Source organism: Chiloscyllium punctatum, chromosome 22 (assembly GCF_047496795.1).
Source record: "Chiloscyllium punctatum isolate Juve2018m chromosome 22, sChiPun1.3, whole genome shotgun sequence".
Classification (NCBI taxonomy): Eukaryota; Metazoa; Chordata; class Chondrichthyes; order Orectolobiformes; family Hemiscylliidae; genus Chiloscyllium; species Chiloscyllium punctatum.
In genome coordinates, this window is record NC_092760.1 from 32658122 (window position 1) to 32684109 (window position 25988).

The following is a 25988-nucleotide window of genomic DNA, read 5'->3' on the forward strand; positions in this document are numbered from 1 at the left end:
CAAAAGGTTACATCTTTCCAGAAGCACTTAAGCACCATGCAAATTTTCAAATTATATAACAGGAGCAATTCCTGAATTTATTCAAATTCCGCAACTAGTTTTTAGCCTCTTAACTCCAATCTGGACAAGTGTCGTGAGTGGCATAAATAAGGTGATTAGCAAGAGTTTTTTTTCCCCCTAGGGTAAGGGAGTTCAAAACGAGGGGGCATAATTTTAAGGTAAGCGAAGAAAGTTTTCCAAAGGACATAAGGGGCAACTTTCTTTACACAGCGTGGTTAGTACATGGAATAAACTGCCAGAGGAAGTGTTGGATGCAGGTACAGTTACAACATTTTAAAAAACATTTGGATAAGTACATGAATTGGAAAGGTTTGGGGGGATGTGGGCCAAATGCAGACAAGTGGGACTAGGTTAGTTTGGGAACATGGTCAGTGTGGACTAATTGGAACGAAGAGTCTGTTCCCATGCTTTATGACTCTTAAGTAGCCAATTTATTATAAATCCCCAAAGAAGTGATCTGTTTTTGTAAAAACACGATTGAATTCCCAGTGACCAACTCAAAGGATCATATTACAAAATTTTCACATTTTAAGGCTTTTACAGTAACAAACTAAAATTAACATTGACTAAACTACAGAAAAGACATCCTCTTATACTTCCTAACACAATTTAAAATACCACATTTATACATTACACTGGAATTTCCACAGAATTCAGACTTCACAGGAACCAGTCCAAAGTTGCATCCAATTTCCAATAGGCTTATTTCTCCTCATTTCACCAAATTCTAACATCTAGTGGCTGTTGAAAGTGGTTTCCATTGATCTTCTGATGAATCCCTGAACTAACTTCTAGCTGCAAGATCCCCTCTAGGCCATATCTGGACTAATTCTCCAGTGTCCTTTCATCTCCACAGGTCCTCATTCTTCAACCAGAGAATGAGCTCCCACCAACATCATCCCCAATGGCTAAGAGAAAATAGCTTTTCCTTCTGCTGCCCAAAGCAAAAGCCATGTTTCTGTCTCCTCTCCCTAACCCCTGCATTCACCTCCTTTTCCTCTCTATCACTGCAACCCTCTCTCTCTCTAGCATCTATGTGTCAGGAATTCTGGCAGTGTTAAGACCACATGCCCATTCCTTTACACATTAATAATTGGAAGCTTGTTTTTTATAAGGTTTGATCTGGGCTTCATCCACATGACAGTCATTTTACATGGGCTTATTGTAACTGGTCGGAGGTCACATACTCCTCTCATCACTCCAGGCTAGCTTGGATGAAAAGACACCATTTAAAACATAACCTCTTCTGAGACTAGCTTTTGTCACACTGGCAAAGTAATGTTGATAATTTGTTGCAGTTTCTCATTTGCACATACAGTGCCCTAGTGGTGAAGAGCTGCATATTGAGCCTGAGAGCAGCAATGAAATAGCGTACTCTCTGTGCTGTTGAATTTCTTAAACGTTGTAGCTGCACCCAATCAAGTGCATTCTTCTTCGCATTCCTGCTTGAGCATGGTAGATAGAGGAGAGACTTTGAGCATTCTTAAGGTGAACAGTGTGTTGCTGCGCATTCAATCCCTGCTCTGTTGTTGGAGCCACCACGTTTGCATCCCCAAAGCCCTGGGTGTTAATGGTGAGGAATTTGGAGATGCTGGCTCCAGTAGACATCATGGAATACGAATTGACCTCAGTGGAAAAAAAAATCAGAAGGGAGGTAAAACAGACACTTAGATTCATGCAGCACAGAAATAGACCCTACGGTCCAACCAGTCCATGCCGACCATAATCCCAAACTAAACTTGACCCACCAGCCTGCGCTTGAACCATATCCCTCCAAACATTTCTTATTCATGTAATTACCTAAATGTCTTTTAAACATTTTACCTGTATCCACAGCCATCACTTTCTTTGGAAGTTCATTCCACACACAAACCACTCTGTAAAAAAGTTGCCCCTTACTTCTTTTTCAAATTTCTCTCCTCTCATCAACAAAATATAGCCCCTTATCTTGAAACTTTCCCACCCTAAAGAAAAAAACGCCTGCTAATCACCTTATCTATACCCCTCATGAGTTTATAAACCTCTATAAGTTCACCCCTCAATCTCTTACACTTGAGTGCAAAAGTCTCAGTCTATCAAGCCTTTCCTTCTAGCTCAAACCCTCCATTCCCAGCAACAGCTTGGTAAATCACTTCTGAACCTTGTCCAGCTTAGGAATATTCTTTCTGTAACAGGGCAACCAGAACTGTATGCAGTATTCCAGAAGAGGCCTCACCAATGTCCTGTACAACCTCAACATGACATCCCAACTCCGTTACTCAAAGGTCTGAGCAATGAAGGCAAGCATGCTAAATGCCTTCTTAGTATATGTAATGTACATTATATATAATTATACAATAATATATATTACATGTAATTAATATATAACACTTGGACTTGAGGCAGTAACACCAATTCTACACTATCACACCAGGTTCAATTGACTCCCATTGTTTCCCATTCTGACTTTCTTTTCCTGAGCCACAAAACTATGTAGATCATAACCTCCTTTACTCTTTGCTTACTTTCAATGAATTATCTGCTTCTTCTTGACACACTTAATTTCCTGTCTTGCTCGTCTCTAACATTGTAGACCTTGAAGTTTCACTTGGGTTTCTTATTTAAAGGAGAAACCTGCTATACATACAGAACATTTTTTTAAATTCACTTTATTACTTTAAGCCCCACCCTACTGGGCACTAGTTGAAAGCTAACTGGATGCAAATATTTTGATAAATTTGGCAAATTCATTTGAAATGAAACATGGAATTGCATTGAACTTATCATGCAGTATCAGGCCATTCAGCCCTATTGGTTGATACTGGCATTTACACTGCACTCAAGATTCACCGACCCAACCTTACCTCACCCTATCAGCATGCCTTTCTCTTCTCTACTTTGTCATATAATTCTATAACTTTCCCTTAACTGCATCTATGCTCCTCACTTCAGTTCCACATTCTGATCACTTTGAGTGAAGGAGATTCTCCTGAATTCCCCATTGTAACTACTGGTGACTGTTCTACAATTGCAAGCACCAGATTTGGATACCATATGTTCTGTACATAGAGTCATTTGGCACAGAAGCAGACTCTTTGGTCCAACCACTCCATGTGGAACATAATCCCAAACTAAACTAGTCCCACCTACCTATCCCTCCATACACTTCCTATTCATATACTTACCTAAATGTCTTTTAAACATTGTAACTGTGCCCACAGCCACCACTTCCTCATCTTAAAAATATGGCCCCTAGTCTTGAAATCCCCCATCTGAGAGAACAGACACCTCCATTAATCCTATTTATATGGCTCATGATTTTATAAACCTCTATAAGGTTTATAAAATCATGAGCCCCAACCTTTGCAATCTCAACCTTCTATGCTCCAGTCAGAAAGAGCCCAGCCAATCTGGCCTTTCTTTATAATCTAAACCTTCCATACCGGTAACATTCTGGCAAATCTCTTCTGAACCTTCTCTAGCTTGATGATATCCTTCCTATAACTGGGTGACCAGAACTGGACACCGTACTCCAGAAGACGCCTCACCAATGTCCTGTACAACCCCAATCTCTTGTGTCATGTGGTCTTCCTTCCTCTCTCAACAGAGTTTACACACTTCTGCGGATTGTTAATGTGGAGAAGCGAAGGGATTCAGCTCGTGGAAACAGATACCTTATTGAACTGGAACTGATGGAGAAAGGCAGAAAAGTGGTCCGTTTGACAGATTACATCTACCTCTTGCTGCACAGAACCAAACAAGATGATGGAATTGAAGCGACTGCACAATTGCAAGATAAGGAGCCCACTCAGCTGAATGTTCCTTACCACAAGCCTCTCCTCTGCCAACCTGTAGGACTACATGTGAGACCAGATGTCATGGTACATTTTGTAGTTCCAGGTGAGGAATAATGTTTCCTATATTACAACAGTTGTTGCACTTTATTCCCTGGAAACAAAGAGAATGCAAAGAGATCTAAGTGTCCTAGTGCATGGATGGCAAAAGGTTAATATGCAGGTGCAGCCTGTAATTAGGAAATCTAATAGAATGTTAGAATATTTTGTGAGAGGAACTAACTGCAAAACCATGGAGGTTACACATGAATTATACAGGGCACTGGTGAGGCCATATCTGGAGTGCTGTGTACAGTAGTGACTTCCTTTCTTAAGGATGGATATAAATGTGTTGACAGCACGTCAGGAAAGATTTCCGAGACTAATACCTGGAATGCGAGGCCTGGCCTAGGTGGAAAGGTTGGACAAGCTCAACTTGTGTCCACTGGTGTTAAGAAGAGTAAACGATAACTTGATTGAAACATGCAAGACGCTGAGAGAGCTTGACTGGGTCGATGTGGAGAGGATATTTTCTCTTTTGGCAGAATATAAAGGTAGGGTTCACTGTTTAAGAATCAGCGATTGTCCATTTACAACAGGGATGAGGTACAATTTTCTCAGGGGCTTATGAGTCTTTGGAACTTTTTTTTTAAAGGTGGTGGAAGCAGAATCTTTGAATATTTTTAAGGCAAAAATGGATGCTTTTTTTATGGGAAGTTATCAGGGTAGAGTGACAGCCAGATCAGCTTTGATCTTATTAAATGGCAAAACAGGCTAAGGGACTCCTGTTCAATTTGTGTGTTTGTGAAACAAGCTTGAGGCACCTAGTGGTCATTGGCAAACGCTGTTTCAACTGCAAGTTCTCAGCTGTCTCTCGACTGCGACTTCCTTTATTCAAACCATTTCTTAAGAGAATCCCTGTCTGTTTTTTCTCAATGAATTTTTGTGGGTTTGTTAATGTCTCTGGGGGACAAAGTCATTAAGGTACAGTGCAAAATTAAAACATCATATTCCAATTCCCATTCCTCCCCAGGACAGCTTAACTCCACATAGCTATCTATAACTGGCACAGCATATCCTCCATTTGTAAGCAGTAAAGAACAAAAGTGAAGCACATATTACTCACAGCATATATGAGATAGCAGGTCCATAGAATTTTGCATAGAATAAATTAACAGAATTGCAGAATCCAATTTTCAAAATACTCTAAAATTTCATATATCATAAAAATGGACAAACACCATAATAATGTGTGTATATATTTTATAAATACACATTAGTCCTTCCTTTAGTACACATCTGCTGGTCTGCTGACATAACATTGCTTGAAAAACAACCTCTTTATAAAACAGAGAACCAGCTCTTGAAGCCTAGCATTTATACACAATTTCCATTCTGCTCACAGCAGGTAACTGTTAATTGATGTGGGTCTGACTGTACTGAACATGCAGGTGGTGTGGCCTTAAAGTATCATAGGTCCATCTTCACAGCTGAGAAAAAACATGCATTTTACATGTTCTAACACTTTGTCCTATTAAAACGGCATACCATCTGACGTATAACAAGAAAAGCAGCAGGATTGGCAAATACCATTAAGTAACTGTTGTACAATAAGGTTATCAGTATACTGCTTCACAAGAATAGGAGTCAATATGGTGGATCAAAGTTAAATCAGTGAAGCAAATGGAGATCACTTACATCTTTTTACCTTTTCATTTATATTGTGAATCACAACAACCCTCTAACTATGAAAACATATATTGAGAGTAATTGTAATAACATAGTATGAAATTTGATAAAAATAGATTGTACAGCTGCATTTAATACTCAGTTGAGGAATTTAGACTGTTCAACTGTCATTTGCATTTCAGTTGCTGGATTTGTATACTGATGCAAAATGGTGAACTACATTACCTTCTTTGCAGTGAGTTTGCAATCTATGTTATAGTTCCCTTCTTGGTGTTAACCTAAATTTGGCATGTTTACCTACCAGTCTGTAGGCCTCTCTCAGCCTTAGACAGGGGTCTTTTATTAAACATCTCTCGGTCATATTTCAAAATTCCTTTCAACTTCACCTGCCCCACAAAAGGGACTTGAAGCCATTGGTGCCATTGACGTCCACCTTAAACCTATACACCAATACCAAATTATTCTTTTATTGTTTATTTGTTTCATTTCACCCTCAGACTGTGCTCTGTCCCTCCAAGGAACACAGCCCCTTATCTCTCTACCTTCCACAATGATCTCTCTCCTGTTTGGACAGGTTCAGTTCTGAAACTCCCTGACAACCTGTCATTTCAGGCTATGGGTAAAACTCCAAATCATCTCCTGTACTCCACTATTAAAGCAAAAATGCAAAACATGTTTTCATTAAAGTTACTTTATGTTGGGAGTATTCAGTTCTGAGTGAACAACATGCCAAATTATCAGTAGTACAGTGCTGAAAAACTTAAGCTTCAGTAGTAAAAGCAATGACCCAGATTTTCTGTTCCAGCAGTGCATGCCTGCAATGCATTGAGGACTGCAAAAGAATTGCAAGGCTCTGGGAGCTCAGTCATGTTGAAGCCAAACTTGCTGCTTGCCAGAAAGGGCTCAATGGTAGTCCAAGCTGATGGTCCCACCAGGATCTTTACTGTTCTTCATTCATGGCAATGTTGACATTGCTGGCTGGGCCAGCATTAATTAGACAGCACTAAGTCATCAGGGAGAAACCCAAACTGGACGTCAGTGAGCAGTTTATTGTTAAGCAGCTGCTGCCTGATGGTGCTGTTGATGACATCTTCAACACTTTAATGACAATTGAGAGTAGACTGGTGGGATTGTAATTAACTGAGTTGGTTCTGTTCTCCTTTTGATATGAAGGACATAACTGGACAAGTTCCCATATTTTAGGTCGACATCTGGTCAGGTCTCAACAAATTCTGGAGCACAAGTCTTCAGTGATATTCCCAGACTGTTGTCGGGGCCCAGTATCCGGTGCCTCCAAACATTCCTTGATATTATGTTGAATGAATTGAATTGGCTGAAGACTGGTATCTGTGATGCTGAAGATATCTGGAAGAGGCTGAAATGGATCATCCACTCAGCACTTCTGGCTGAAGATTGTTGCAAGTGCTTCAGCCTTATCTTTTACTTTGATGTGCTGAGCTCCCCCATCGTTGAGGATGGGGATATTTGTGAAGTTTCCTCCTATTGTGTTTAATTTTCCACCACCATTTACAACTGGATGTGGTAGAATTGTAGTGCTTAGATCTGATCTGTTGATTGTAGCATCGATATTTATCACTTCTTATTCAGGCTAACTGTGTCATAAAAAGCCCTTGTTTGGCAGTTTCACCAGGTAAACACCTTGTTTTTAGGTATGATTGATACTGTGCCTGCCATGTCCTCCTGCACTCTCCATTGAAACAGGCCTGAGGGTTATGGTTCAGTGGAGGAGAAGGTGAGGACTGCAGATGCTGGAGATCAGAGTCAAAACGTGCGGTGCTGGAAAAGCACAGCAGGTCGGCTAGCATCCAAGGAGCAGGCGAGTCGACGTTTCAAGCATAAACATAAGCTCTTCATCAGAAATGTGGGGTGGAGGTGCTAGGGTGCCAGGGGGCTGAGAGATAAATGGGAAGGGGGTGTGGCAGGGGGAACGTAGCTGGGAATGCGATACGTAGATGAAGGCAGGGGTTAATGGTGATAGATCAGAGTGGAGGATGGAGCAGATAGATGGGAAAGAAGATGGACAAGTAGGACCATTTAAGAGGGTGGTGCCAAGTTGGAGGGTTGGATCTGGGATAAGGTGGGGGGAGGGGAGATGAGGAAACAGGTGAAATTGACATTGATCCCATGTGGTTGGAGGGTCCCAAGGCAGAAGATGAGATGTTCTTCCTCCAGGCGTTGGGTGGCTAGAATTTGGTGGTGGAGGAGGCCCAGGATTTGCATGGGTGCAGGTTGAGGATCACAGTCTCACCTCCCACATGATCAACAATGCCCTCCAACATATCTCCTCCTTTTCCCATACCTCCACCCTTGAACCCCACCTCTCCAATCACAGTGTCCTCTGCCAAATTCTAGACAGCCGACATCTGGAGGAAGAATACCTCTTCTTCCCTCTTGGGACCTTCCGACCACACGGGATCAATGTGGATTTCACCTGTTTCCTGATCTCCTCTCCCCTCACCTTATCACAGTTAAGAGTCAACCACAGTGCTATGGGTCTGGAGTTGCATGTAGGCCAGACCAGGTAAGGATAGCAGATTTCCTTCCCTAAAGGACATGAGTGAACCAGATGGGTTTTTCCTGACAATTGACAATGGTTTTATGGTCACCTTAGACATCTAATTCCAGATTCTTTACTCAATTCAAATTCCATCATTTGCCATGGAAGATTTGAACCTGGGTCTCCAGAGCATAAACTGAGTTTCTGATCTAATAGTCTCGCGACAATACCAATAGGCCATCGCCTCCAAGTATTTATCACATGCTCTACCTACTTTAGAGGAAGGTGCTTCTACTTTGGGAAATCCTTGGGTCAGGTGCAAACCCTCAATTAGTTGTACCTGTTTAACTGGATACCTAACAGTTTTGTTTGTGTTAAACTTCCCAGTTCTTCTATACATCAGTGAAAGACACAAGGGGGGATATTGAATTCATGGAAATTATATGGAATAAAGAATTGAGATCATTTTCAGTGTGACCAAACTGAGTAATGACTGGGGAAACTGGTTCTTCTTAACCTTGAAAAGATGTAATCTGATGGTGCGATATATAAAACAATATTAAAAAGAAAATCCTTACGCCGACTGAAATTTGAATAGGATGCATAGTTTGAATTAGTGTAGGAAAGAAGATCATATGAAGTAATCAGAACATTAAATAAACCACTGGGAAGTTTAGCATAAATAAAACTTAGGTAAGAGGGCTCCTTTTTGGAAATAATCAGCTAAAATTGGCCTATTTCTTACTTGATATAACTTACAATCTCGGAGAGGAGTGAAAAGAAGTGAAAAGGTCCTATCTGCCAATTGGGCAAGTGATCAACAATCATTCTTTCTTTATCTTTTGACTGTACAGTAAAGAACCAGGCCCGGTGGGTGCAGCAGTTCATTATGGATATGGAAGACCTCTACCATGCAACAAGGGATGAAAGCTTCAATATTATCATCATTGACTTTGACAGTAGTGACATGGATGTGGAACAAACTTTGAAGAACAGCAAACTGCCTCGGTACAGTAAGATTCATGGTGGCGAATTCAACCGGGCCTGTCTTGGTTGTTGGTTTTTCACTTAGGAATCATGGGTCATTTCAATCTTAGTAATAGCCTGGATAACTAGCCTGCTGATGCATTTGGTAGAAGCAGTTTCCGTCATTGCACAAATTAAAAACGCATCACCTCTTAAACTGGAATGCCTGATACTTTGTTAGAAAATCATGCACCCATATCAAAATAAGCTTTAGCACTAGTCACCAGTGATCAGCCCTATGAATTAAAGTGGACTTTGTCTGTTTCCTTCCTACGTTTAATGATGACCAAGGGGGTGAATAATGAAATACATATTGGCACATACTATGGCCATGTGACCGTGCAAGGCCGTGCTGGGTTGGTTGGGGTGCATGTTATGTTGACTTTTTTTCTGCACTCATTGATTTAGTCAATTTAATTGCTGCAATGATTTGGAAAATAGGCCCTCTGTTGGCTGACTCAAAATAACTAGCGTGATTATTGCGAGATTATATATCATTGGTGGACTCAACAAAAGTTTGAAGAAATAATATGAATTGTGTCACAAGTCATTAAACATTTACCATTGAAATTACAATTCTATTTAATACTTTATTTCCAAAAATCATGATAATTACCTTTTTCCTTTCGGTAACTAACATAAAATTTTAAGAAATAGGAGCAGAAGTAGGCATTTGGCCCTTTGAACATACTCTGCCATTCAGTTTAATTATGGCTGATCTTTTATCTGAACTTATTAGTGTATGATGGCTTTCACATTAATAATAACCATCTAATTGCTGCAGCCTTATGACATGAGTGTCAGTTGTGAAGCAACCCAGCCCTTAAACTTGTTTCAGTAACACACAATAAATTTTAAAACGAAAACTTCAATTGCTTCCTTGTGCCTTGAGATGTTTGGCAGATTTAACTGAGTTAACTTGAAGAGCAAGTTAAAATGCCAGTTCTATTCATGATTCATTTCACAGAATCTTGCATCAGCAGGGTTGAAGGGTTGCTGAGTTGCAAACCTGCAGGGTTATCTTTCAGAAAAGTCTCCTTGTTATTGACCAAATAAACCCAATACATGCAGGAGTAAAAGATCCTCAAATGACCCCAGTACTTTTCCATCATCAAACACAGTTAACAACAGTTCCACTGCCCATCTCTTACCAGCCTTGATTTTGAAGTTTGTTAAAGGATGAAGTTGATTGACCAGCAACTCGGTACAGATTATAATCTTAATGCTTCATTATTAGTAGTTGTAGACAAATGATCAAAGGAATATTCAGAAAAGCCTCTGAGCTGTGCAGTGAAGAAGCAATATCACAGTGTGACAGAGACTGTGCTGGAAGGTTGGATCTACAGGAGCTTAGAACAGGGAGGTCCACTACAAAATCATCATATATGTCATGTACATAAATACTGTTTGAAGATACAACTTGAGATAGAACATGAACAAACAGCAGTATCCCTCTGACCACATTCCTGATTATATTCTCCAGGAAAACCTTCAGCATCTCCAAGACTCTCCTTTCAATCCAGCCACTAACATGAGCCAGGCAATGACTGATTTTTGTTTTGGTATTCAGATTGTTAAAACAAATGTACTGCACGTGAACTGCAAGCTTCTGCCAATTATGCCAAGGTCTCATTATGTTGACCAAATCTGGTTCATTCATAGAAAGAACATCATGTCAAACTCCCTCTCGGAACTAGAAATAGGCGTAAGCTGTTTAAACCATTGAGCTTACTCCATCATTCCACATCATGGTCTAATTATCCACCTCGATGTCAGATTATCACATATCCCTTTATTTCATTAATAACTAAAAGTCTATCAATCTCTGTATGGAGCTTACTTAGTGACTGAGCTTCCACAGCATTTGGAATAGAGAAATCCAAATACTCACCACCCACTGAAAGACATAGGTCTGGAAGATCCTAAAGACAAAATGAATAAGTCTATGGAGTGATTTGAACATGAAGATGTGAATTTTTAAACTGGATGACTGAAGTCAATCAGCAAGCACCCTGGGTGAAGAAGAGCAAGGTTTGGTACAGGATAAGACAAATGGCAAGTGCACAATCAGTGACAGGAAGGATGTGTGTGTTCTCAAGCTAAGCTTGTGCAAGCCTGCATCCAAGATATATGTCAGATGACCATTTGGTGTTTTGTGCACAAAATGGTTTCTCCTCAAACTCTTTGTTCTTTCAGTTCCTGTCTGCTTGTCGTTCCTCTCAATATCATCCCACTGCAAGGACACATGTTCTAAAATATCCTCCCTAAACTCCACCACCTTTCAGCCTCCCTCTCACCATTAAAGCACACCTACTAGGCCAGGTTTTTGCGCATCTCTTCAAATATCTACTTTAATCAGATGTCCGTTTTTAAAATTATGTTTCTCATATTAAATACACTTTTTATGAGTAAGTTATAGAGTCATAGAAATGTACAGCACAGAAATAGACCGTTCAGTGTAACTCGTGCATGCCAACCAGATATCATAGAACAGAGAAAAGTACAGCACAGAACAGGCCCTTTGGCCCACGATTTTGTGCCGAGGTTTAATCCTAATGTAAAATATAATAACTTAACCTACGCACCCCTCAACCCACTGCTATCCATGTGCATGTCCTGCAATCGCTTAAATGTCCCCAATGACTCTGCTTCCACCACCACCACTGGCAACTCATTCCATGCATTCACAACTCTCTGCATAAAGAACCTATCTCTGACGTCTCCTCTATACCTTTCCTCTAATATCTTAAAACTATGACCCCTCGTACCCGTCAGTCCTGCCCTGGGGAAAAGTCTCTGGCTATTGACTCTATCTATTCCTCTCAATATTTTGTATACCTCGATCAGGTCTCCTATCTTCCTCCTTCTCTCCAGAGAGAAAAGTCTGAGCCTCTTCAACCGTTCTTCATAAGGCAAGCCCTCCAGTCCAGGCAGCATCCTGGTAAACCTTCTTTGCACCCTCTTCAAAATCTCTGTATCATTCCTACAATAGGGCGACCAGAACTGGACACAATATTCCAAGTATGATCTCACCAGGTACTTGTAGAGCTGTAGCAAAATCTCACGGCTATTAAACTTGATCCCCCTGTTAATGAAAGCCAAAATACCATATGCTTTCTTAACAACTCTATCCACTTGCTGGCAACTTTGAGGGATCTATGTACTTGCACACCCAGATCCCTCTGTTCCTCCACACTATCAAGAATCCTGTCTTTAATCCTATATTCAGCATTCAAGTTCAGCCTTCCAAAATGCATCACTTCGCATTTATCCAGATTGAACTCCATCTGCCATTTCTCAGCCCAGCTCTGCACCCTGTCTATGTCGCGCTGCAGCCTGCAGTAGCCCTCGATACTATCGATGACTCCTCCAACCTTTGTGTCATCTGCAAAATTTACTAACCCACTCCTCAACCTCCTCGTCCAAGTCATTTATTAAACCTACAAAGAGCAGAGACCCAAGAACAGAGCCCTATGGGACCCCACTCAACACTGACCTCCAGGCTGAATACTTTCCATCTGCAACCATTCTCTGCCTTCTGTCAGCCAACCAATTCTGAATCCAGATAGCCAAATCTCCCTGTATCTCATACTTCCTGACTTTATGAATGAGCCTACCATGGGGAACCTTATCAAATGCCTTGCTGAAGTCCATATACTATATATCCTAAACTAATCCAGTCCCATTTGCCAGCACTTGGCCCATATCCCTCGAAACCCTTCCTATTCATGTAGCCATTTGTTTTAGTTGTTATGATCCTGATTTTGTAGAATCACTTTAGGTGTAAAGACCCTAGTGCTGAATTTCATTGCACAATCAAGAGGACCTTGAAGTGAAAAGAGATGTCTGTTTCTTTTTGACACCAAAGGTTTAAATAATTTATTTGCATCATACAATCACAAAAAATACTTGAGAATTGTTGGTGGTTTAGTCTGCAACAGGAGGGTTGCAGAAAATAAAAAGGTGTGTGGAAAGTTGTGGTGTTGCACCGCAACATAGTGGGATGTAGGATCAAAACTGGTAACCTCTAGGCCTGGGCACTACAGACAAAAATATGAAATCCAAAACTGCCCCTCATCTCAGAGTAAGAAAGTGTTGACTCCAATGCCATTTTGTTGGACAGATATTAGACAGGGGTCTAAGATTGATTATTCATTTAGCTGACTTGGCTGCACGGTGGCACAGTGGTTAGCACTGCTCCCTCACAGGGTCAGGGACCCAGGTTTGATTCCACCTTCAGGTGACTGTCTGGATGGAGTTTGCACATTCTCCCCGTGTCAGCGTGGGTTTCCTCCCACAGTCCAAAGATGTGCAGGTTAGGTGGATTGGGCCATGCTAAACTGCCCGTTGTGTTCAGGGATGTGTAGTATAAGTGGGCTAGCTGTGGGAAGTGTAGGGTTATGGCGATGGGGGTAGAAAGTGAGGACTTCAGGTGCTGGAGATCAGAGTCAAGAGTGTGGTGCTGGAAAAGCACAGCAGGTCAGGCAGCAGCTGAGAAGCAGGAGAATCGATGTTTCAGGCAGGAAGGGCTTATGCCCGAAATATCAATTTTCCTGTTCCTCTGATGCTGCCTAACTTGCTGTGCTTTCCCAGCACCACACTCTTGACTTATGGGGATAAGGTTAGGGGATGGGCCTGGGTGGGATGCTCTTTGAAGGGTTGGTGTGAACTTGATGGGCTGAATGGCCTGCTTACACACAGTGAGGATTCAATGACTGTTACCTTGAAATGGAAGGAAGAAGGATGGGAAAAAGGAGGGCATAATGGAAGATCCAACATAAGAATCTGGTAGCTCAGGGTGAGTTGGGAAGACTCTGAAATAAAAATATCACTGAAGTACAAAACAAGTGAAAACTGACAAAACAAAAATAGAAAAATTGAATTTAAAAACAATAATATGCAAACTGGACAACAGTGACCAAAAATTGTTGACATGGGATTTCCCCATTATAAATGTTTACATACAGGTTTCACTGAAAGATTGTTACATAACATTGCTACATAAAGGAAATGTATGCAATATGTTGAATGATTTGCAATTATATTGATCAAAAGGGGAAGATGTAATATCTGATGTGCATAAATAAAATGGCAATACAGTCACTGATGAAGCTGTCTTGGGGATATAGTTATTACAAGTTCTTAGTATAGGAGGTGTGATCTTTGGATCTATGTATGTCCCTGATTCAGGTGATGCAATATCTGGGATACATTTAACTGCACAGAGGAGTAAGCAATTATAAGGGCATTTCACTGATCAAGAACCAGCACTGAAATGTAACCCTTAACATGTTACTTTTTATTTTACCAAATTCCTTTCTACTTTATTTCTGGCAGCTTAATGGTAGCTATCCATTCCTGAATTTACAATAACCTTTTTTATCTGATTACCTCATTGTGAAGTATTTTGTGTTGTATTCATCTTCTGTTATTGCTTTTCCTCTCATCAAATGAACTTGATGTGTAATGACCTCCTTAGTGCAGCTTTAGCCTTCTCAAATATGATATACATTTTGCTGGTCATTTTCAGCACTCTTTCAGCGGGATGTATTTGAGGGTTTAGGTGTTTGTACTGCACAATCTTACAGGATTGTTACTAAAGCCCAGGTGGTTGGAACTCCATCAGTGCAATTCAATTTTCTCCCCTGCAGTAGCATCAAAGATAATGAGTTTGATTTGATTGCATTATTGAGGCTCCAAAGTGGAATGATGTCTCTCACCTTAATCATTAGCTATTGTCTGCCTTTGTGATCCTAACTGTGATTTAAAATGGAAACGACAGTTTACATATCAGGCAGATTACTCTGCCATGTTTGTACATTCAGCATCTATCACTTGTCATTAATCTGGAATTGATTTTGTGTTGTGTAAGGCTTTCGGAGTTTGCTTACATGAGCATCTTTGCTATGTGGTGTTGGAGGAAATTGTATAAAGACATTCTAGTTGCCATCACAGCCTTCAAGCCTAGATTAGACATAAACTGAGGTGGTATAGTAGTTAGCACTGCTGTCTGACAATGTCAGGGATTCAATTCCAGCCTTGGGTAACTGACCGTGTGGGGTTTACATGTTCTCCCCATATCTAGGTCAGTGCAGACTCCGTGGGCCAAATGGCCTCTTTCTACACTGTTGAGATTCTATGCTTCTATTTTTTTCACTCAGTGTCCTTATTTTTAGTTATCATTTACACTTAATTGTTGAATACACCACAGAAGTCATGCTTGTAATGAGGATATCAATTTATTGCACGATTGTGAGTGAGAGAGAAAAATATAAAGTTGGAACAAGAACATTGATGAGGTTAAAGTAATTTATGAATTGCCTGTTTGTTCTCCTCTACTACCAATTTCCTCTCCTAGAGTCATACAGCACAGAGACAGACCCTTCAGTCCAACACATCTGTGGCAACCAGACCTCCTAATCTGACCTAGCACCATTTGCAAACATTTGTTCCATGTCCCTCTAAATGCTCCTATTCATATATCCATCCAGATACCTTTTACATGTCGTAATTGTACCAGCCTCCACCACCTCTTCTGGCAGCTCATTCCATACATGCACCACCTACTGCGTGGAAAATGTTACCCTTTAGGTCCCTTTGATCTCTTTCCTCTCTCACCCAAAATCTATGCCCTCTAGTTTTGAACCTGCCTACACTGGGGGGAAAAAAGACCTTGGCTATTCACCCTATCCATGTTCCCTAGTGATTTTATAAACCTCTATAAGGTGATGCCTTAGCGTCCTACACTCGAGATACTCAAGTAGCCCCAAGTACCAGCTGCAATTTCATCTTTCTGTCTCAGCCTAAACTGTAATAATCTTCAGCCAATTCAACTGTGGATGGCAGCAGGATCAAGTCCAATATTCAATCTACTTGTCAGGGGAAAGGAAGAATAAATACATCATTTCTTTTCCAATGTTATCTCTCAAGGTCTGTCAAAGTCTGCTGATTTTGTGCACCAATCGTCTGGCAGGAGCCAAGGAGATTCGCTGGTCTTTTTCATCTGCTGAGTTACTTGTTTACCTTGACCAATCCAGGGAAAGCCCATTGAGCTGTAAAGTCAGAAGATGTAAAGGCAATGAGTTAAATTGAACCACTGTAATCAGGTGGGCTTTTAAGTGTTTGTCAGAGGAAGGCAAGATGCTAGGAGTTCGAATTCCGAGAATTTGAGTCCTGGGAGAGGATCAGTGTGTGGTTGTTTGGCATTTATCAGTTGCATGCTACATTGGAAATTAGTCATGTAAAAAATTGAACATTTGAATATATGGTGCCACCTGTTGGGATGTCAAATCCAAGTGCTAACATTGAGTCAGAAATTAAACTCTTCATTCTCTCAATTCAGAAACATTCCCAACAACTTGTGAAGGACCCCATACATTGCATGTTGCTGTCATGGACCTAATCTGGCGCATGAAGTGTATGCACCTTCTAAGAGGAGAACTATTCATTTTGATGGAAATTAAAAATCATACTCATTACATTCGAGCTAAGATAATTTAATTCCACCACAATTAAACAGACATAATTGGTTATTCATTCTGTGCCGAAATGAAAACACACTTTGCATAAAGTTGGGTCAATTGTTGTGAAACAAATTTTGTCCCATAAGCTCCCAAGTGATGATTTGCATATGAAAACAGAAGGATAGCAGCCAGCTTTGTATTTAGCTTTTGGAGATACCATCATGCAGAGTTTTGTGTTGTACCAATGATTAGTAAACACATTGGAGCAGAATGTATTGATACTGTTGTCCTCTGCTCTGTTGTTAGACTGAAAACTGAGTTTATAACAGGACAGATATGAGAATGTCAGAACTTTGAGATCTGGTTTGTTAGACAATCTTGTCAAGAATAAAGTTACAAATCACACAACACCAGATTATAGTCCAACAGGTTTATTTGGAAGCATTAGCTTCAGAGTGCTGCTCCTTCATCAAGAGGTTCATCAACCACTTGATGAAGGAGCAGCGTTCTGAAAGCTAGTGCTTCCAAATAAACCTGTTGGACTATTACCTGGTGTTGTGTGATTTTTAACTTTGTATACTCCAATCCCACACCGGCATCTCCAAACCATTATTAAGAATATAATTTAAGAACCAAGGATGAAAATAAGCATCAGTACTCCAGAGATTAATTGAAATGCCAAAAGAAATGACTCTGTAAACTTGATCAAAACACACATTAGCAATAATAACCAAAGAGCTTTACTAAACAGACAAAGTAATTATTCTAGAGATTTCAAGACGAAGGGGCACATTTTTAAGGTGAGAGGAGAGAGATTTAAAAAAGACAAGGGGCAGTTTTTTTTACACAGAGGGTGGTTCATGTGTGGATTGAACTTCCTGAGGAAGTGGTGGATGTGGATACAATTACAACATTTAAAAGACATTTGGATAAGTACATGAAAAGGAAAAGTTTGGAGGGATATGAGCCAGGAGCAGGCAGGTAGGACGAGTTTTGTTTGGGATTATGCTCAGCATGGACTGGTTGGACTGAAGGGTCTGTTTCCATGCTGTATGACTCTACAATTCTAAACAAGTAACAATGTGGGTCACCAGTTCTTTCCTTTTGAAGATCTAGCCTTGGAAAACCTTTCAAGCCCCTCCAGCTTGAGACTGCCTTAACAATTACTAATGTCTTGGTAGTTTTGCTTTGTTGACACCAGGCTAACTTAAACACGAACATTTGAACATTTTGAAACTTTGTGGCCAAGCATACAAACAAAAATGATTTAGAAAATTTACAAATACCCAATTTATGCTTTTTGTGTTTTAGTGTGTAATATTTCGTTTAAGGAATTAAAATTCAACAGTTGAAAATGGAACAAATCCAACTGAACAGCCTTTACGTTCGTGTACCTAAAACCAAGAAGATTAAATGCAGCTTAGATTATTGCTAAAGATTTCAAACAATCATTGGGCCTTAATCAGATCTAGCTTGGTTCTTGAAACAGCTGGATTTCTAGCATTAAAGACCATTTGGAGAGGAATTGAGGAGAGACTTGGTATCATAGTTGTTGTGTTGCCTTAGTCTTACCAGCGCATAGGGGCTGCTATCTTATTAGAAAGAGAAGCATCTGGTGGTGATTTAAGTTGAGAAGGAGAATACTTCACGATAACCTCAAACCAGCGATGGGAATTGAACCCACGCTGTGGACATCACACTGCTCTGCACCAACAATCCAGCCAACTGAGCGAAACAATCCCAGTTGACAATATGTGTAAGAAATTGAAGTGATGCAGGAGGGATGGAGCGAACATTACTGAGGTTAGCATGGCAGTGAGAAAATGTGGCTTGGTGCTAGAGCACGATGAAGATAATTGGTTCTATCTGAAATTCAGCTCCAGAACATTGACATCAGTCTAATAGAGGTGGCTTGATTATTACTTTACCTCTTTGGTTTATATCTCTTTCCCCTGTAGTCTAAAAATGCCTGAGTACAGTTTAATAACTCTTGTCAGCTTCTAAGGGAATAATAGCCACAAATTACACATAATAATGCCAGATAACAGGATTTCTGACACCTTCTACATTTGAGTGCAATCATTGAATCAAAAAGAATCACTCAACCTAGCATGTTACTAGCTGTTCACCCACTATGTGCTTCCAGTTGGTTTATCAGTCTGTTGCCAATGTTGCCCCACTTATGCTGCTAAACCCTCTCTCAATGTAATTTGTGATGTTCTACTGCCTATGACCACTGCACTAAATCTAATACTAAATCAGTGTCCCTATTTGACAATGTGAATATGGTAGAATCCCTACAGAGTGGAAGCAGGCCATTCACCCCATTGAGTTCACACTGACCCTCCAAAGAGCATCCCTCCCCCCAAGACCCACCCCACATTTCCCATTGCTAATCCATATCATGGGCAATTTAGCACAGTCAAGCCACCTAACTTGCACATCTTTGGACTGTGGAGGAGACCAGAGCGAACCCACACAGACACAGGGAGAATGTGCAAACTCCACACAGACAGTCACCCAAGAGTGGAATGGAACCCAGCTCCCTGGTGCTGGGAGGCAGTAGTGCTAACCACTGAGCCACCATGCTGCCCAAGTAATTGGAAGAATAGAAGTAAGTCCTCAGTTATTTGAAGAATCTGCAAATAGTTTATGCTATAACATTTTATACATTTTGGAGTCTAATTACTACATGATCCATTTGACGGTGCAATCAATTTATGTAAGGCAGGGTGTAAGCTCTGCTTCCTTCTCTGAAAAACTCAGTCAGCAAATAGCTGCAGCTTTTATATGTTACAGTAAAGATGAATAAAGCTTTCCATTTTGCAGAGCTGCTTGGTGAGAAAACCCAATAGCAACTATCGTTGGAACGCTGCAGCAAGGACACTGTGAACTCAGGGATATGCACACAGCTCATGGGCTGGGCCAGGCTGAATCTCTGGTCTCTTCGCTTGTTTTTACAAATGCTGACTCACTCTGAGCCTACCCAGATAGTCATGGTAACCCTGCCTTGCATTGGCTTTTTGAGATTTGCCAGAGACACCAGACTCACATTACTGTGCTGGTTAGCACAGACACAAACCTCAGTCAAGTGGGAGAGTTACCACTCAGGATGCTGGCACAGTAAGTCAAGAGCAGCCTCTGATACCAGTCCACGGGCAAGGACATGGTCAGTCAGCCACTCAGTTCAGGTAGAGTCAGAATGCTATTCCCATGACAGGTTTGAAGCCAAGTACCAGACAGCCCCTCAGCTATCTTGACTCCAATGTGATAGAGGCAAGTATCAAGAGCAATGAAAGTGGGTGATACAGCTATGACTGTTGGTGCAAGTGGGCAAGTATCCCAAGCAAGTGAGTAGGCAGTGCAAAGGGCATGCAGCGTTGGTGCTGTCAGGGCTTGGGGTGCGTGAGAGCATGTGAGGAAAGATGTTGCAGGTAATAGTGAGAGTGGGGTTGGACGTGAGGTGGGCGCAGGAGCAGAGAGAGAGTGGAGGTGCGATATTCAGAGAGAAGATGGTTGCATTTACATTAGCGAAGTGAAGAACGCCATTGACCTTTGTTGTGTGGTGTTCGGCATCCCTCCAATCAGCCCAGGTTGCACTTACATGGGTGGGAAATCCAGTCAAGATTGGCATGGTCTAGTGTCATGGCCTCCATTGCTGGTTTTTTTGGGGTGGTGTGTGTGTGGGTGGAGAAGAAATCCTTTGTCTGCACCATCCTAACCATCAAGACCTGCAGATCCCTGTCCGCAAAGCAGAACACCAACTTTCCCATGAGGAGGCCAAATGTCAGGAACCATACAGTGCACGGTGTATAACGGCCAGTGACAGGAACGTCAGTCAATTCCAGCAGTGATACCCTGTACTCAGGATGACACATGGGTAAGCCGGGGCTAGACTTAGGCACGTGGGACAAGGTAGGGATGGAGTAGGTAGTTAGTGAAGACAGTTTGGTAAGTATCTCATGAGGCCTCATGGTGAGAAACTGGTGCACAGCCAAAACAAAAGTTATATTTAGCCCTGTCTGTTCTGTTAAAGTTAGTTACTTTGGTTGATCAGGTTTACCAGGTAAATCCAGGTAAAATTCAACCTGTGAGTCTGTAAAGTTGAAAGACATAAGAGGGTTTTCAAGTGAAGGGGATCCCTTAATGTAAATAAATTACCTTACAATTTTTGTTTCTGAACTACTTTTTAGGTATCAGTATTTGAAACGAACAGGGAGTTTTGAACGCTCAGCGGGACTTCAGGCAGGAGCAGACGCTATCGAGGTGAGTGTACACATTTAACCAATGAACTAGATGAGTCACACTTCTCCATGCATTATCTTGACCAGGCATCCTAGTCTTCAATGGAAATACTCTGGACATCGGAAGCCTCTTGTCAGTTGTCAGTGTTTCTTTCCCCATTGACAAACTGCAGTTTACATTAGATATCTAACATATTGTTTGCAAATGTAGGTTGGTTTTTCTTCAACTTACATAGTATGTGTCACCTGATCAAAATGGTATATAGCTGTCAAACATATGTCAGACCTAAAATTTCATATTGTGTTGTGTACAATGCAATGGTTCCTCATGGAAGAAAGAACCTGTCAGTTCCATAAGGATATGGAAGCAAATAGAGAAAGTGAATCTGAGCAGTATCTGTATCAGGAGAAAGGGACAAGTTATCAAACTGTTCAACTGTGACTTCAGGACTGATACCAACGATACCTCCAGACTGAGTGATAGCCAAAGTGCTCATGTGTCTTACAGGCAAAATATCAGGTGCATTTAAGAGGCAGTTGGATCAGAGGAAATAATGATAACCAAGGATAGATTTGATGGGTAGGCCAAGCAGTTACATCATTGATCCTTATTGTTGTGGCACCAAAGTGGGCTTTCTGATAAAACTGGTGGTAACCCATGAAGATAAACTTGTGGCATTTGAGGTGGAGTTTCAGGGAGGCAATGAGAGAATCTTGGCCATCAGCTCCAGCTCCTTGGGGAATAGTGAGCTAATCAGGCAATCAGCAGGCTGCTAGCGGGCTTTCCATGAAATCCGGTATTAAGTAAGTGTGTCAAGCTGAGTTAAAATAAACAGTGGCGATGGGCAAACTCACTCTGAACATGTTTCAAGTGACTCACAAAATGACAAAGGGACAAAATTTCGACAAAGTTCACTTTCTTATAATATCACTTTACGTCATAGCTCCTTCGTGACACAAATAGGCCTGCACACATGCAGCTGCGTATGTTGTGGACAGGAGGAATGCAAAGTTTGATTGGGTGAGAATGAGCAAGATAGAATCCCATACTCACTGCTGCTCCAATCACCTTCTGTCTCTCCCCCTACTCACTGGTGCTCCAATCACCTTCTGTCTCTCACTGCTGCTCCAATCACATTCTGTCTCTCCCCTGCTCACTGCTCCTCCAATCATCTTCTGTCTCTCCCCTGCTCACTGCTCCTCCAATCACCTTCTGTCTCTCCCCCTGCTCACTGTTGCTCCAATCACCTTCTGCCTCTTCCTGCTCACTGCTCCTCCAATCATATTCTTTCTCTTTTCTGCTCCTCCAATCACATTCTGCCCGTCCCCTGCTCACAGATTCACCCCTAAACAAAAATAAATGCAAAGAACTGTGAATGCAGGAAATCTAAACCAAAAACAGAAGTTGCTGGAAAAACTCTGCAGGTCTGGCAGCATCTGTGGAGAGAAAGCAGAGTTAATGTTTCGAGTCTTCTGAACGGTTTAGATTCACCATACCCATGCTCACTGCTCCAGCCTCTACACTGAGAGAATCTGAGATTGGAAAAGCAGCCAGGGAGGGAGGGTTGTAATCTGTCATATGAGGGGCTGATCCAGTGAGCATGGGAAAGCAATTAAAAACTTTGCTGCCATTTGAAGAGAAAGAGAGAAAGTGATGTAAAGAGTTTTATTCAAAGCAGACCACGAGAACTTGGGAATCGAGGCTAGTTACCACAGTTTGTTCTTCTTTTGGAACTACTTACATTTTAGCATTTGGGATACTTGCCTTTATGAGGTTATGTACACAAAACATCATTAGCCACCATGTGACACTTGCGCATGCTATTCTTGTGCTGAGTGCTGTATGGTTCACTTGCTCCTTCTCCATCCCCCAAAGCTCTTTCTCATCAAGGTTGTGCCCCTTTAAGATGATTTGCTCCTTGCATTCTCGGCCACATCAGCCCCAAGCCATGACTGAGTGAATCACTTCTTTGACTGAGTGCTGTCCTCTACAAGTAAGGAGCTGGATGTGGAAATTCTGCTCAGTCACCTATTGTGTTCAGCTTCAAAGTTCCTCGTTGTAATTCATACAGTACGGGAACAGACTCTGCAGTCCAACTCATCCATGCTGACCAATTTTCACAAACTAAACTAGTCCCATTTGTCTGCTTTTGGCCCATATCCCTCTAAACCTTTCCCAATATCTTTTAAATGTTGTAACTGTACCTGCCATCCAACACTTCCTTGGAAGTTCATTCCACATACAAACCACTGTCTGTGTGAAAAAATTGCCCCTTATGCCCTTTTTAAATCTTTCTCCTCTCACTTTAAAATGTTGTCCCTTTGCTTTGAACTTCCTTACCCGAGGGAAAAGACCTTTACTATTCACCTCATGTATACCCCTTGTGATTTTATAAACCTCTGTAAAGTTACCCCTCAACCTCCTATGCTCCAGTGAAAAACATCCCGTCCTATCCTGCCTCTCCTCAAACCCTGTCCACAGGACAGGAGGTCAGAGTAATATATCTTACACATTTCCAAAATGTACAATGAGACTAAATCCTACGAATTCACAACATCCAATGGAACATTATTGAGGAGAAATAGGAGCCAACTCAAGGAATTGTACAATATTTCCACTTTGCACAAAATATTCATAGAATGAAGCTTGGAAAATGAAGATACAGAAGACCAGACAGACAGTCAACCTGCTAACAACAGGAAAGATTCTAACACACCTACAAGTTCAAAACATCCGAGCGTGAAGTCCAAACCTCTGAAATGTTAAGATAACAGGTTTTGAAGGGATTCTCGTACCACCAGTACATAATACAGACTCTTAAACTCTCAAATATTTTAAATTCTTGTTTATAGGTTTCACACTTAGTAATCTGACTTGGGGGAAAATGGGGATGTTCTATTTTTACTTTGCATTAAGAGCTAGATATACTCATGAGCCAAGGACAAAACCATAATTTCCATTTGTAGTCTATCAGAAACATTCTAGAATCAGTATGATATATATCTATAACAGCAAGTTCATAAACTCATACAGTACAGAAGAGGCCCTTCAGCCATCAAGTCTACCACTAAAGTTGTAACCTTAGCCGTTCAGTCCATCTCATCCAATTCGTCTAGAAATACTTAAGATTACAAAATTAGGATCTTTAAACAAAGAACTAACCAAATCAAACACTCAATGAAACGCAGATCACTCCCTTCTGCATGGTAGATTTGTTCCTAGCGCTAGGCTTGTTCCTAGGCTTGAATGGTTGAAAATTTCCTTTGTTCATCAATGAATAATGGAAAAGTGTTCACAGATGGTGATCCATCTGTCCTTGTATTTGTCAGTTTCCCCTGTATTTTCCAGATCATTTACTTGTATTTCTTTAGTATATGGCATGTGCTCTTGACAGTTATGCCTCTTGCTTTTTTTGGTATTAGTGCTTCCTTTCGGTATCTTTGCTTCCTTCCTATTTTATCATTCTTCCAGCTTCTTCATCATACCTTCCTGTCTTCCGTCATCACACTATTTCAGAAGGCTGGGATAACCCAGGTTTGGAGGTCTGGGTTGGGGGTGGGGGGTCCGGTGCGGTGCGGAAACATTGCAAAATAGTAGCAACAGGGGTCCAAAGTAAAGTCCAATGATATCCTTGAGCCACAGGACGTTTTCACCAGAGGTGAGCAGCCAATTACTTGACCAATTATTTGGACTCTTACCTTCAAAGGAAGATGTGGCCTCCTCTTTCCGACTAAAAAAAAACACCCTCAAGCTTGTCATTCTATTCCTCAATCCTTAATGGCCTACCTTGTATCTTTAACCTGTGACCTCTGGTTCTGGTCCCTCTAGTCATTGGAATATTCTTCCTGCATTTCCCCTGTCTAATCCTGTTAAAATATTATTAGTTAGTTTCTATAAGCTTCTCTGTATTCTTCTAAACTTTATTAAATATGTTTCTACCTGATCCAATCACTTTACATGTGTCAGTCCTGCATCCCACGAATCATTCTGGTAAGCTCTGATGAAGAGCCATCCGAACTCGAAACATTAACTTGCTCTTTCTCCATGGATGTTGCCTGACCCGCTGTGACCTCCAGCATTTGTTGTTTTCAACGCAGATGCCAGAATCTGCAGTAATTTGCTCCTACATCAGTCTGGTCAAGGTTCATTGCACTCACTCCATAGCCGGAACACCTTCCCTCAGATAAGGACACAAAAGCTGCACACATGATTCCAGGTATGGTGCCATCAAATCCCTGTGCAAATGCAGTAAAGACATTCACGGTCCTGCACATGAATCCTTTTACAAGGAAGGCTGTCAAATGTTTGCTTTCTTCAGTGTCTGCTGTACCTTCATGCTTACTTTCAGCAATTGGTATACAAGGACTCTCGGATCTTATTGCAGCTCCCTCTTTCCCAATCTATCACCATCTGCCTTCCTGTATTTGCTGAAGTGCTTACATTTATGCACATAATATTTAATTTCTCATGCACTTGCTCACTCACTCAGTCTCCAAATCACACTGAAGCACAGTTGTAAGTTTGCTCACTGAACTGGAAGGTTCATTTTCAGACGTTTCATTACCAGGCTAAGTAACATCATCAGTGAGCCTCTGGTGAAGCGTTGGTGTTCTGTCCCACCAAGATACACGAATACCAACTGGCCACCAAACGACATGACCTACTATCACTAGTATTCTTACATACAGACAAAGAAAGACACCACTTTGACTGCCTGTGACTTGGAAACAAACTCATTTATTCCTACTGTCTGTTCCCTATCTGTCAATCAGTTCTCTATCCATGTCAGTATACTACCCTCAATCCTATGCAATTTACATCTAATCTATGTTGGTCTTTACCAAATGCATTCTGTAAGTCCAAGTAAACCACATCCACTGGCTCCCCCTTATCAATTCTACAAGTTACATATTTGAAAGAAATCTAATAAATTTATGAGGCAGTATTTCCCCTTCATAAATTTCTGCTGACTCTGACTTCCTTAGCATTAACTACTTTCCCACTCAGTTTCATGCTGTCTGTAAGTTTTGAAATGATGCTCCTGATTGCTGATTCCAACTGATTTTGAGTGAATGGTGAACAACAATGGTCCCAGCACTGAGTTTTGTTTTGCAACACCGCCTCCTATCGTTTTTGTTAGTCTACATCACTATTGGTTATCCCCATGACTTGGCC

At 41.2% G+C, this 25988-nt stretch overlaps 1 protein-coding gene across 5 annotated transcripts in view; it reads left to right on the forward strand.

Annotated features, from left to right (window-relative positions):
- LOC140493483 (N-acetyl-beta-glucosaminyl-glycoprotein 4-beta-N-acetylgalactosaminyltransferase 1-like) overlaps positions 1–25988 on the forward strand; it is a 687601-nt gene that overhangs the window by 640565 nt on the left and 21048 nt on the right. For all 5 annotated transcript variants that reach the window (XM_072591967.1, XM_072591965.1, XM_072591968.1 and 2 more), the window contains 3 exons: positions 3647–3939; positions 8934–9087; positions 20762–20834. In XM_072591967.1, the coding sequence (XP_072448068.1) occupies positions 3647–3939; positions 8934–9087; positions 20762–20834 (520 nt within the window). The remainder of the gene's footprint in view (positions 1–3646; positions 3940–8933; positions 9088–20761; positions 20835–25988) is intronic.